Below are 14,204 nucleotides of genomic sequence, written 5' to 3' on the forward strand. Positions count from 1 at the left end.
GATGGCAATACATTCAGGAGCTAAATGCCAGTGTCTGCTAGCCACGAGAGGGCTTCTTCGGGAGAGAGTTGGTGTAGTTTTGCTCTTCCGCCGTTGAAAGAGCACAGAATATAGTGGATTACTATACGGACCACAAGGCCACAATTGCACTGTTTTCTTTGTTCCCATTCATGTGCATCAGCCTGTTGATGTTCTGAAGCGGGTGATGGCTACACCAGTGTATTTAAGGAATGTCTAAGCCAAGAGTTGTGGTGTTTGGGTCTCGATTGAGGTGTTTAACGGACTGGTAAAGGAATATCGTGCTATTAAAATGCATTGACTTGTCCGCTGCATATTTTACTTGTCGAGCTTATTTTGATTTATACTGAATGGATGGCCTGGAGTGAAACAAAAATAACCTTTGACTCACATTCCATGGCTTCAATCCCAACCCTGATACCTGTATATTTGGAGTTTGCATGTTCTCCTCGTGGTCGTGTGGATTTTTCTCCGAGTCCTCCAGTTTTTTGCTCCACATCTAGACACATGCATTTAGAGTATTTGGCTGCTATAAATCTCCACGTGATAAACCACTTCGTTGAGCTATCATTTGTGGCCAGGTGGATTCTTCAACACACCGGTGTGCTGTACTAGTAACGAATTGGAATGTTCTGTTCACGTGACAAACCTTACTACTTGGCTGTGTCAGGTGGTGACGGGTTTAACGGCACATTTATATTTACGTGATCTAACCCAAAAGCCTGTATCATAATAGTTTCGCGATCAAGATACATTTGTGTAAATACACAAAGGATAAACACCGCACTCAAAGCACGCTTATAAAACGGTTTATTTCCAATTGGAGAAAAAACAATCCAACGGACCTCTGCACAATCAAGATATCGTGAGGTGTTCACACACACACACAGCATAGGTATAAGCGGCGGATCAGAACCTACAACTCTTAGAAAACTCTTGAGGAATATTTGCTCATACAGTTAAATATAAAATCTAACTTTTAAAGCATGTAGATGTGTGTGTGTGTACACTATGTACATGTACTGCAATAAGGCAATCGGTTTCAACCCTGCACACGATGCATAAACCCGCAACACTCTCAGGGGCGTATCGAATGTTGTGTTTTCATTGCGACCATTCATACGTGTCTGCCGATCAATTATTAACGCGCCATATCCATAGCGGCACAGCCACACAGAAAGGAGATATCGTTCGCGGTGACGCGGAGTGGCTACCCCGCTCGTCGCACCGTTGCATATTTAGCCGCAGCGGCAGCAGCAGCAGCAGCGCCGTGGCGAGATGTTAACTACCTCGCCTGGTATACAGGAGGTCCTGGGTTCGATCCCGATCCCAATCCCGACCCTGAAGCCTGTATATTTGGAGTTTGCATGTTCTCCCCGTAAGTCGCGTGGCCTTTTCTCCGGGCCCTCCGGTTTTTCCCCTCCCGATTTAGAAACACGCGTTTAGAGGATTTGGCTGCTATATATTTCCACGCGTGAAGCCGCTTCGTTGAGCTATCGTCTGTGGCCAGGTGGCTTCTGAAAAGAGCTATATCGTTCCGAGGGCATTACCTAGTAAAATTAAAATTGCTTAGTTTAGTTTTAGCAGCAGTAGCGCTGTGGCTCTTCGTTTTGGCGTCGGTCAAGCCAAGGTGAGAAACTGTCGCTTAGCCAGAGAGTCGGGCGTCACTTTTGTAATGAGTAAAGTGAAATGACACGTCACTCTCACTGTTACGTGTTTGTGCGGCATGCTGATGAGATGGAACTAACAAAAAAAATTATCTGAAACGTAAGCAGAAAACTTTTTTTTAAATGTAGCTAAAGTGTATCGATGGTGAAGTGTATGGGTTCATTTGACCAGGTGGCACGGGGTTAGGCTGCTTGACTCACATTTAGACGGTTTAGGAATTCAAATCCCGTCTCGGGATTAACTCCAGGATAGAAGAGTGCCACTTGAAATTAATTGCATGTCCCATGGAGAGACTGGCCCCCTCCCAAATTAATGTGGACATCCCACTGCTGATTCAAGGCCGCGGGACACAGATGGGTCTCGTCTCGATTGAGCAGGGAAAACACTCGAAATACGAATTGTGTTTTGGTTTGACGCTGTGCGAATATTAAGTGCATCGTGATGCTGAAAGAAACGGCGCTTTTGTGAACAAAATGCCCATTTGTCATGGTAATCCTTGTCCGTAGGGAGAAAGAGCCACTTCGTATGAGACTGGAGAGAGAGAGAGGGGGGGGGGTGCCCCAGGAATACCATAAATTACGTGTGACCTCAATACGTCTGCTCATAATTCTCCAGCAGGAGCAAGCGAGAGGGAGCCACTCCGCCGTCAGCCAGTGGTGGCCATATCCAGGATGCAAGACACAGAGGTGGCGGCTGAAACGCAGGTCGGTTAAAACACATTCTGGTAGAGGTGTCAAAAAAGAGTGTTAACCTCTTCGCACAGACCTCTGTCTTTCAAACACTCGCTGCTGAAAAATGACAGCACCGATTGAAAGCGGCTTTCTGAAATATACATTTTGTAAAATGTAAAGTATGATTTTGGAAGTTGTGGATGACTGACAACGTTGTCTAAAGCCACTCACTGTGATCCTGCAGGAAATGCCCTCCGGAAGTTTTAATTGAACATCATAACAATGAGTGACAATAAATTAGAATTTTGTTCTTTTCTAGCCAAGCCGAGGTGTCTCTCCCCCCCACCCCCCTCCTGCACAAAATGCGATTTTGGTCAGTACTGATATCTACTGATGGCCTGAGCCCATTAATGGAAGTTTCACATTGCCATGGTGGGGGTCAGTCTAACCATTGAAACAATCACTATTTACACAAACCCGGTACTAATTGTGTTGATCCCAGTGGGATGACGGGGGTAGCAAAACACCCCAACCGGCATTCTAATTCATGACGCTCTAATCATGAGACAAGCACTCCCAATCGCCGCTTGTTGCAGAGGCTCACGGTTCGAAATCCAGCGGCCGCCCTGGTTATCGCTGCGGTGTGCAACAACCGTAGCAGCACTAAGCGCCATCTGCTTCACAGTGAACGTTCGAAATCCCCTGACGCCGTTCGCGAGAGTAGGCCATTGCGTGTCCAAATTTGAAAACGACACGCAAATGACTCAATCGTGATGATCCATAGCAAGACATCGCCCCCACCCCTCCGACTGGCACTGGCAGACTGATGCCCGTTCTGCAGGCCGACTGCCGAGTCGCTTTGTGCCGCGCAGGGGCAGCTGCCGCTGGGGGTGCCCCTTCGACTGATTCCGCTGTGAAGTTGAGCGATCTGAGAAGTGCCGGCGAATCCTCGTAAATTGTCAATTTTGCGGCAGGAGGGGTGAGGTTGAACTTGCACAAGTCCGTGCACGCGCGTGGCTCAAACAACCCGAGCGTTTACAAAAAAGGCTGCGACATTCCGTCCGTTGTCACACGTTGGGTGCAATTGAAATGTAACTGGGCCGTACAGCCAAATTGCATACCTGATGCAGTAATGGTTTTACGTGCCTGGCTGATGAGCGAGGCAAATCAATTGCCCCCGACTTGTTAGGCGACGCCGTACCTTTGCCACGGCGCAGCACGCTGAGGTGAGCGCGACGCAGTCGCTCGAAACCCAACGGGCTGCGCTTCGGGACACCGATCAGAATCACATTTTTAAAAAACTCTTGTAGTTTTTCATCCATTGCGCTGTCACAACAATGACAGAGACGGATATTTGTGTGGCAGAAGGCATGGGGAGGGGGGGTGAGGGATGAAGGAAGGGAGCGAGAGAAATGAGCCGGCGCATCTCGTAACGCGGCCGTGGCCAAAGCAGGAGGTTCCGCGCGAGGTTTGTCTGTCCGTTCACAAGTTCAAGCGAGGGCACCGAGACTCTCCCCCCCCCCGACCACCGAGCCTCGTGGCTTTCTACGCAGCACCCTCCCCCGCGTTTACGATTGTCCGGACGAGCTGCCCTCCAGCCCGGAAAGGCCGGCCGGGCGGCCGGGCGCATCCACCGCCGCCTCGCTCACAGCACGGAGAGGTCGTGGCACGACTTGGACTTGACGCGGAAGGCCAGCCTCCCGGCGCCGCGCGCCACCATGAAGCGGCTGAGGATGCGCCACGCGCGCTTCGTGAGGCTCTCCTTGCGCCGCGCGTAGCGGTGGTGGTGGCAGGAGGGGTGGTGGCGCGGGCAGGCGGAGGACGAGACGGCGCCGGCCGAGGACGGCGCGGACTCCGCCGAAGACGACGACGACGACGAGGAGGAGGACGAGCCGGAGGCGGAGGCGGAGGAGGCGCAGGAGGAGGCGAGGCCAGATGGGTGGAGGAGGCGGCCGGCTTCGTCCCAGCGCTCGCGCTCCAGGTCGCCGCGCCGGCGCCGCAGGCGCAGCTGGCGCACGACGCCGTGGTAGAGCTCGCGCACGTTGTGCTGCAGCGCCGCCGACGTCTCGATGAATTTGCAGTCGAAGACGGCGGCGCACGCGCGGCCCTCTGCGGAGGGAGAGCGGCGGTGAGCGGCCAGGGAGAGATTGCCCCGTAGAGAGGCTTCCCTCGCTGTACGCGCGGGTCGCTTTTTCGCGCTGTGTATGCGGTTCACCGATTTTGAATTCACTCGAACGCGGCTATGCGGTCAGATGTGGGTCAACACTGTTTGTATACTTTATGCGCTACTCGGCAAGCAGCTGTCTCGTGCGCCCTCTTTTTGGGAATGCCTCTACGACCCGATACAATGAGGAAACCTGGATTACATTATCTGCCCAGGTGGCGCTGCGGTCAGGGCATTCAACTTGCAACTGGCCTAGGATGATAACCATCAATCTGGTATCAAATAACATGAGTGTCACTTCGTGAGAGGTTAATGGAGGTTGTTCCCTGGCACCGTCTGAGAAACGTAGATTTCACACACTCCTTCTAGTGCAATGCCGGCCCTCATAGGTACTGTCTCCAACAGTCTGTTCAAGGCTATACGGGGGGACCGTTGTCTCTATGTGCGCGTGTGGGGAGCGGTAGTGTAGCGGTTACCTCGCTGCGCTACGAAGCCGGCGACCCGAGTTGGATTCTAGCTCACGACCAACACCAAGTGACGATCTCTCTTGGGCCTCCCCTATGTCGATTCAGCCTCAAATGAATACCCTGTGCGATGCGTAAATATTACCACCGGGGAGACAAAGGTGGCCGGGCGTGGTGCTTGCCACCCACCCCCTCGGTGCCGGCCTTCATAGGTGCTACTTTCTAACAGCAATTGCCCCAAACAGTCTGCTAAGGCTCTACGGGGGGTCTTTGTCTTTGTTAGCGGGCACGAGTGCGGGCGTGCGGGCGGGCGTTTGGCGTCGCGGGGATCGGCCCTCACCATCCACGCTGACCTCCCGTGAGCGGACGAGGTCGCTCTTGTTGCCCACGAGGATGATGGGGACGTCGTCCGCCTGCCGCGCCTTGCGCACCTGGATGCGCATCTCGGCCGCGCGCTCGAAGCTCGCGCGCTCCGCGATGGAGTACACGATGATGTAGGCGTCTCCGGCGCGGGCCAACTCCTCGTCCAGCCACTCCTCGCCCGCCTGCCGCCCCACACCGAGACAAACGCGGAGGTGACGCTTCGTCAACAAAGAACCCTCGTCCGCACACCTGAAGAGGCGCTGGCTGAAAACGCCTGTCTCGCCATGCCTCGTCATCACCGCTGGCTTGGCCACGGAACAATAGCGTGGACAATTTGCGAGGGTTATTTTTTTGTCTCGGTGGTGGGGAGGGATAAACCCACAAAAGTTCACCAGAGTCATCATGGACACTCTCTCACGGTGCGTGTCATGATAAATAGGCTGACGTTTTGGGCAGTGGCACTTTTTTTTCTATTGGTCTGTTGGATACTCGATGCGCACTCCAGTGGGAAAACGTCTCAGGTGTCATATCAAAACCTGTGCATTTGTCAAATGTCTGCAACTTCGCAGACCTGCGGTGTGAGGTGTGATTTCCAACTGTATGTTGAGAATAACCTTTTGTTTCGATTTAAAGCTTTCGTGACTGCAGGGATTCATATTCTTGGTTCTTTCGGTAAAGTCACGTAGAAGGGAAATAATAAAATAATAAAAATTACATATAATACAAGTGAAGAAACAGACGCTGTCTTTCCGACAGCTCTGTTTCTTCACCTGAGGACGGCTGCTTGCGTTGTGGCCGAAACGTCGTGAGAATGTAATTGTGTTGTTTTATTTTTATTATTTTATCATTTCCCATTCTACGTGACTTTACCGAAAGAACCAAGAATAACCTTTTGCCCGAAACTTCAGCCCGCTATGATTGTATTTTCGTCACAAGGCGGTGCTGACGTTGATGCTGTGTCGAGGAGTAGCCTGATTGCTTTGGAAATTGACCCCTCTTTATAGATAAACAAAACTCAAATGAGTACCCTGTTAGATAAAATTAGCACCACTTTGTGGAAAATTATCAGTTGTCTTCGTACGGATACGACTCTGGAATGTCCAATGCTGGCTCAGGGCCACCAACAGAGATGAATGCCACTTTCTCATTAGAACAAGAGGACTTGTGAAAGCAAAAACAATACCCCACTGTTGCGATGTAACAACAGCCAATTGGGCAATGACGCACAAAAGCGTCGATTTTTTTTGCGAAACGACCACACACACACAGCCGTCCGTTGACAAAAAATCACTACGTTTAACCGCGCCTGTAGCGGAACAATAGGCCGTTTTAAACACACACACACACGTGCAGTGGAAAAAAAAACCCAGAACAACAACGTCGCTCCAAAAATAGGAACGCTGCGACGCTAAATGGTACCACATGTGTGGCGTTGGGTTGAGCGGCGTGCGCAATGGGGCCGTGTGTGATTGTCCACGTGCAGCGCCGTCTTCGCGTGTGCGGAACGGTGGCCTAGCGGTTAGCGCACAGTGCTGTGAACCTGATGACCCGAGTTCGATTCCCGCCCATGGCCAACATCGATGCAAATACTGTACCTGAACCGATCCTGAGTCTCCCTCGGGTCGACTCAGCCTCAAATCAATGCCTGGCACGCTGTGTAAACATCGCTACTGGGTGAGACAAAGGCGACCGGGCGTGTTGCTGACCACCCACCCCCTCATGTGTGGCGACCTTCATAGGTGCTCGCTAACAGCACTTGCCCCACAAGTCTGCTAAGGCTACACGGGGGCTGAAGACACTGCCTCGAACGCTCCTCTCTCTCACCTGGCCACAGAACTCGAGCAGGGCGAGCGTGGTCTCCTCGCCGTCGACCACCACGCTGCGCTGGTAGCAGTCCTCCGCGGCTGGCGGGGGAGAGAGACGAGGAACGCGTTAACGAGCCCACGCAAACCCCGAGGGGCATCGCGCTTAAGCAGCACGTCCGCTCGTTTCGTGAGCGCCACGAGCACTGTCCCCTTCTGATCTCATCAAACGCTGCATTTATATCGAACGCCTTCACTCAAGGCGCACGACACGGCTTACACGACGGGTGACACAGAATTGAATGATTTGGGATGGCAGGGGCGTGCTGCAAGGATTGAGCAATGAGTGACCGCGATAGAGGGGTACTTAGGGATCACTACAGGGTAGAGGATGGGAAGGAGTGGAGGAGCGAAGGCTTGTCATTGGGAAGAGGAGGGGCAATCGAGAAGAGGTTGAGGCTCACCGAAATCGGCGTCGTAGTCATCCTCGACGCCACCGAAGATGCGAGCCAGGGTGGACTTGCCGACGCCCGGCTCGCCCAGCAGCATGGCCCTGTAAGAGGGCGAATGCGGCGGTGGCGGCGGCGGCGGCGGCTGGAACTGGCGGGCGAGGCGACACGGGGCCACGGCGAGCTCGGGGCTGGCGCTGCGCTCGCTCGCCCCCGATGAGTTGGACAGCAGCGAGTCGGCCGAATCGGTCGACCACCTGGGCCGCTGGGCGCCGCTATCGCCGCCCGCGCCCGCTGGCGCTCGCGCTCCAACTCCTCCGGCACCTCCGGCGACGGCGCGCCGAGCCCGGGGCCGCATGCCGGTGCCCTGCGCCGGACGCAGCCGCCGCGGCGGCATGTCGAGGCGGGCGCCGGGGGCGGTGGCTGTGGGGGCCGCGTGGCGCAGGGGCAGCTGCGGAGCGCGCTCGGCCACGTTGAGCGTCATCCTGGTGGGGAGCGCAACGTTCGAGCGGTCACAACACCGACCGATGATGACGAGACTGATTATGGTGCTGCTGCTGTTGTTGCTGATGCTGCGGCAGATTGCACCGTCACTGATGATGTTGATACTGCTGCTGCTGCTGCCGATGAAAGGTGCAAAGTTCGGCAGATGTTAATGGTAATGACAATTACAATGAAAAGTGTGATGATGGATGTCACTGATTTTGATGACAGTAGGCGACGATGACAAACGCTGATATCCGGTGGTGATGATGATCACCACGATGATGACGAGGATAAGGGGCTTGAGCTGACTTTGTGCATTTAAACTCGTGACCTTGAGCCGGTTCAACCAACAGGTTCTGCTACGCTGCCCGACAAAACCGCCCTGGGCTGTTCACAGCCGGCAGTCATAGCAGCCCACGGTGCCCGACACATTAACATCAGGCGACAATCTCCCCCGCTGGGGAAGTTTGTGAAGCCTCAACGGCCCCTCGTTCCTTGGCCAGCAGCGTCTGACTTTAATTCAAAGGTGGCAGCGCACGTAACACGCGGCGCGCCTTTCACCCCACCTCCACCCCCAGTGGAGAAACCCAATTGCACTTTTGGCGAGCTCATTACCCAAGTCAGATTACATCAGGTTCCATTACGTCAACGTCTCTGCGGCTGCGTGCGTCGCCGTTTTCTTATAATGCTCACGAACGACGCGAGATTGTTTTTTGTTTTAAAAAGAAATTATAGAAGAAAAAAATCCCCGCGAGGTTGGAGCACAGGCCGGTGTCGTGTTTCCGCGCAGCGCGCGCATTGTGCCCGCAAAATATCAGGCGGCTCAAGAGTGCAATGACGCAAGCCCGTACGCACGGCTTAGCCTTTTAGTCCGAGTGAAATTTCTGATCGTTGTGAGACAAATGGATAATCCTATCTATTCGCTGCGTTGCCCTGTTGTTCTCGCCCGCAACATCCCGTGATGTTTCCCCGATGCCCAGTCACTCTGCTACGCTGTTACGGCGACTAGTCGATTGCACGTCGCATCGCGTGCTCGTTGACCTTGTATTGCGTCCCATGTTCATTGCCTGTGACCAAACCGCGAGGAACCCAGGCAGGTTGCTGGGCTCATGGGGCTCAGTGCGCTCACCTCACCGCTATGCCACCACCACTCCATCCATACAGCAATTGACCACATTTTGTAAAAGTTTAATGATGTTATATCCCATTTTATTACCTGTCAATCCTATGATTCACATCAAATTATCTCCTACTTATTCTATCCGTTCTTGTATACTATAATCCTGTTCTATCATAAAATATTTTCTCTGTATCCTGCCCTCCGCAATCTTTGCTTTTAAATATTTCCCCTATACTATTCAATCTCCTCTTTCCTATTCCTGCTATCCTGGTATACAGCAATTCTACTCGCATTTATATATCCGTTTCTCTCTACCCGCCCCCCACCCCTTCTTCCCGCCACAACCCAAGTAATTCCCAACTTCCCATTGACCAAATCGCTCGGAAGGGGGCCCCTACCCCTCTCGTCAGCTCTCAGAAGCTAAGCAAAGTTGGGTTGCGCTTGGAGAGCGGCGAGGATGCCCGACCAGCCGTGGCGTGCCGAGCATGGGGGCAGTGGAGTGCCTTTCCCCCCCCCACCCCCCCCCCCCCCGCTGCCCCCGCCTGGTGGCCAAAGCTACGAGATGGGGCCCCCTTGACAACCACCGTGAGATGTTCTCGTTGGTTCTTTCGGTAAAGTCACATGGGTAACACAAGCGTCCGTCATCAGGTGGGAAAGCATGGCCTGCTGCTGAACAGTCTGCCTCAGCAGCAGGCCACGCTTTCCCACCTGATGAAGGACGCTTGTGTTGCGCCCGAAACGTCGTGATTTATTTGATTTTATACCCACGTGACTTTACCGAAAGAACCAAAGAGTGTGGATTCCTGCAGTCACGAAAGCTTCAAATCGCCGTGAGATACGTTTTCTACAATATTGGGGGCCCCACTCGACCAATTACCGTAACCCTCTGAGCTGATAATGTCGTTACCACGCGATTGACGACTCATAAATCAAGGTGTTGTGGGCTACTGCGGTGCAACATCGTCAACCACTGTTGCATTGTACTGTAGCATGCTCTATGTTCCACGTCTTCACCATCTCTTGCACGAACGAGCGTGGTGAAATACGCTCAAATAACCCCAGCCCCCACGGCGGCGTTGGGGACAGATCCTCATCCAGCAGTAGCATCGACCACGTGCACATTGCGGGCATACGACAGCCCGGGCAGCAGAGCACGTGACCCCGGCTTGCACACGCGTCACGACGTCACAAAAATAACCGCGCCCCGCGGGGTCGGGGGGAGGGCACCAACAATAATATTTTTCAAAGTCAAGCTTCATTTGAATATTCACTGTGTAATAGATTTAAAACATGTGGTGGAGCATTACCACATGATACCATCAAAATATGAACTGCTGTATATATATTTTAATGCAAGGATGAGAACTTAAAATATATTCATTGCTTCCAACATGTATTTATTACAATGGTTTAATTTAAATAGAACAATCAAACATAGAACAATTGTTAAGTAAAATAAATAAAGTTATAATAATAAAACAATTCCAATAAAAAAGTAACATGACTTTTCAAATCGCAAAAAATCGCAGCCTTTGCGATTTGCTAATCGCATAGTTTCAAATTGCGATTTCGATTTCAAATCGATTAATCGTTCAGCCCTCCTCTACTGCCACGTGGGGGGGAGGGGGAGGGAGGAGGGGGGGCTTAGCGAGACACACCGAGCCCAGGGCAGGCGGGAAGGAACACGAGGGGTTTGGTTCCCTTTAGCCCGTGGCAGGCGTCGGGTTTCGTGTTTCGTGCCTGACTTGATATATATAACAAACTAAATGTGAGACAGCACGGCACGGCTCGTGTCAACGGTGCCGAGAGCCGTGAATCCCGCGTCCCGAGTTGACGGCTGCTGTCAAAAAAACACACCCAGAGCCGCTGTGTCGCACGTGCGCTGGTGCGGTGCGTCCGTGTGTAACGCGAGCTGCGGGCGGGGCGCTCCGAGGGTTTATTTGACCGCCGCAAGCCGCCGCAACTGAGCAGCGTGGTGGCCACAACGGGGATGGTAAAAATTACCACCACCCCCCCTCCCCTCCCACTACGACCCACAAAGGAGTGGGGAAGGGCCTTCTCCCACCCACCCCCCTTTTCCCAACCCTGCCGAGATGTTGCACCGGACTATCCCACACGGATTGGCAGAGAAAGGCAGGGAGACTCGCAAGCACTTTCTAAGGAACACAAATATACATTTTTGATTTAAAGCTTTCGTGACTGCAGGTATTCATATTCTTGGTTCTTTCGGTAAAGGCATGTAGAAGGGAAATAACAAAATAATATAAATATAGAACAATAAAATTCCCACGACGTTTCGACTGCAACACAAGCAATCATCAAAATGTTATAAAATTGTATTGCTGTGGATTTCACACCTGATGATGATTGCTTGTGTTGCAGTCGAAACGTCGTGAGAATTTTTATTGTTTTATATTTATATTATTTTATTATTTCCCTTCTACGTGACTTTACCGAAAGAACCAATAATACAAATATACATATATACAATAAACTCATTAAAAGTTTAACACATGACACATCGCTGTTTCGCACGTGCCGGACATTCCACAATCGTGTGGCCCGGGGTGTCAATGTCTGCATCGTGGCAACTGCTTCCTACTAAGTAGTGCTGTTCGCATTGTTTTCTACCGACTGGAGGCGGTTACTGGTGCGGGTTTAACCGTGAAACACAATCGCAGCACATACGAGCAGTTCGTGTGCTGTTCGCGCGTATAAATCTGCTGATGCATTTGCATAATAACGGGATAGCTTCAGTTTATATCATTGCATTAAGCGTTACAAACGCAGCTTATTTGAGCATTCAGTAAGCGAGCTATATTTGGTATCCTGTTAGCCTACATTTAACACGCGGCGGTTATGGCCTTGCGGTGTGAATAAGAGACATCAAACCATCATACTGCAGTTGCAAAGTCGGTGAAATTATGATGTGCGCGAAGCCGAAGTCACAGTTAACGCGTTGGTACAGACACGTCCCTCTGCGTGCATCGCACACATTGTTGTGATGCCCATCACACGACTGCCTCTTGAGCATCAGCGCAATGCTCGCCTCTCAAAGGCGCAGTCTATGTCAGGAGCAGCAGTGCTTGGAAATCAAGCTAACACGCGTGTGTGTGTCTTTGTACAATGATGTACGGGGGAGCGGTCGTGTGCAGCGATTATCGCGCTGCTGTGCTACGAACCTGGTGACCTGGGTTCGATTCCCACTCACGACTATCTGAACCGGTCCTGGGTATCCCCTAGGTCGACTCAGCCTCAATTGAGTAGCTGGTGCAATGTGTGAACATCGCCACTCGGGAGACAAAGGCGGCCGGGCGTGGTGCCGGCCACCCACCGCTTCGTGTGCCGTGCCCGTTTTCATAGGTGCTCGCTAACAGCACTTACCCCAAAAGTATGTTAAGGCTGCACGGGGGATCTTTGTCTTGTAAAATGATGTAACACGAACGTACAGAAACGTACTACGGAGTCCTCCCCGCGCCGTGCCATTGGCGTTGTTAGCTCCACACTTCACCACACCGGTCAAGTGCAGGGTTGGTGCAGGGTGGGATACCCATGACCCATGTCAGAAGTCAATCCCCTACCTGATGTTAACCGTGGCCGGGAATCCAACTCGTGTGGCCGGGGGTACATTCGCCACTGCTCTAGCCGACCCAGACCCCGTGTCCCTCGACGTGCATAGCCAGAGAGAAGCGCTCTGCACGTACCTGCTGACGTAGGAGGCGAGCTGACGTAGACGACCTTGCAGACGATGAGTTTCGCCGTCGCGCGAGCCACGATCAGCAGCCACCAGCAGCAGCAGCAGCACGCATGCACACGTGGTAAGAACACCGTGGGGATGGATGAGACGTCCGCTGACTGGCTGTCTGTCTGACCGGTTGTCTGTCTGTCTAAGTAGCTGGCTGATCGCGTGGCTGGCTGTCTGACCAGCTGATCGACAGGCTGTCTGACAAGTTGTTTATCTGACCGGCTGTCTGACCAGTTGTTTATCTGACCGGCTGTCTGACCAGTTGTTTATCTGACCGGCTGTCTGACCAAGCCGCCTGTCTCTCGACTTCACTGACGATCCCTGCTTATGTGGCTGGCTGAGTCCGTGTAGAACGGCCAAGCAGGATGAGCTTCCCCGGTGCCCGTGAGCTGAATGATGCTGTGTGAGTCGCCGCAAGTGCGCGGGCGGCTATTTATGGAGAGGATTAGGGGGTGGGGGGGGAGACCCGAGCCTGCTGTTCCATGCGTCACGATGCGCGACGAGGGTTCCCCCCGTAGTGGCTATCACCCCCCCCACCACCACCACCCCACCACCACACCACTCCACCGTGAGGCGGAGCGACACAGCCGCACCCCGCCTCCTCCCGCCTCCCCTGCTCCCACCCCGTGTGTCGACAAGAGCCAGGCACGGGGCCGCACGCTCCTGTACCCTTCGCTACACGTGGTCTGCAGTCGGATATAGTCGATAGGTGGCCTGAATTGACGATACTCCTTTGTGCGTGTGTACGTTGAGCTTCTTTCGCACCGTACGTAGCCGCCGACCCCGTGCTAATCGGAGGTGCGGGGGGGGTCAAGGACGACGAACTAAAACACAAAAAGCTGTTGTCATATCGGGAGGAAGAGCGTTGCAGACGGCCGCAGAAGTGCATCTGAAAGCGCCACGCGCTGCGGTGACCGCCGCCTTTGTTCGATGCTGAGCCAAGAGCCTCCGCTGCTACGAGGATGATCGGAGTTGGCGCGATGCTTTATGCTGCTCGAGATCAACAAGGGTATTGTGGTTCATGTGTGACGAGCACTTTGTGTGCCATGAGTACATTAGCAGACAACACTCATGCCTTACTCTCCAGAGCTGTCCATTCACATCCAAAAAATAATCATTGCACATCTCATCTGCCAAACGCACTCCTCTGAGTGCTTGATTTCTGCAGCATTGGTTCTATTTTGTTCGATTTTCATTGCCTCATCAAGCAGAGTCAGGCTTGCTTTATTGTATTCCAATGCTCTGTGAACTGTC

At 52.9% G+C, this 14,204-nt stretch overlaps 1 protein-coding gene across 1 annotated transcript; it reads right to left on the minus strand.

Moving 5' to 3' along the window:
• Positions 1-811: 811 nt before the first annotated feature.
• On the minus strand, positions 812-13,339 carry LOC144723351 (GTP-binding protein GEM-like). The gene is made up of 5 exons (XM_078602084.1): positions 12,910-13,339; positions 7,615-8,084; positions 7,173-7,252; positions 5,326-5,530; positions 812-4,466 (listed from the first exon to the last, which is right to left on the minus strand). The coding sequence occupies exons 2-5, from the start codon at positions 8,081-8,083 to the stop codon at positions 4,003-4,005; spliced, it is 1,218 nt and encodes a 405-aa protein (XP_078458210.1). The 5' UTR covers position 8,084; positions 12,910-13,339; the 3' UTR covers positions 812-4,002.
• Between the last annotated feature and the right edge of the window lie 865 nt (positions 13,340-14,204).

The sequence above is a fragment of the Lampetra planeri genome, chromosome 17 (assembly GCF_965212315.1).
Source record: "Lampetra planeri chromosome 17, kcLamPlan1.2.h2, whole genome shotgun sequence".
NCBI lineage: Eukaryota > Metazoa > Chordata > Hyperoartia > Petromyzontiformes > Petromyzontidae > Lampetra > Lampetra planeri.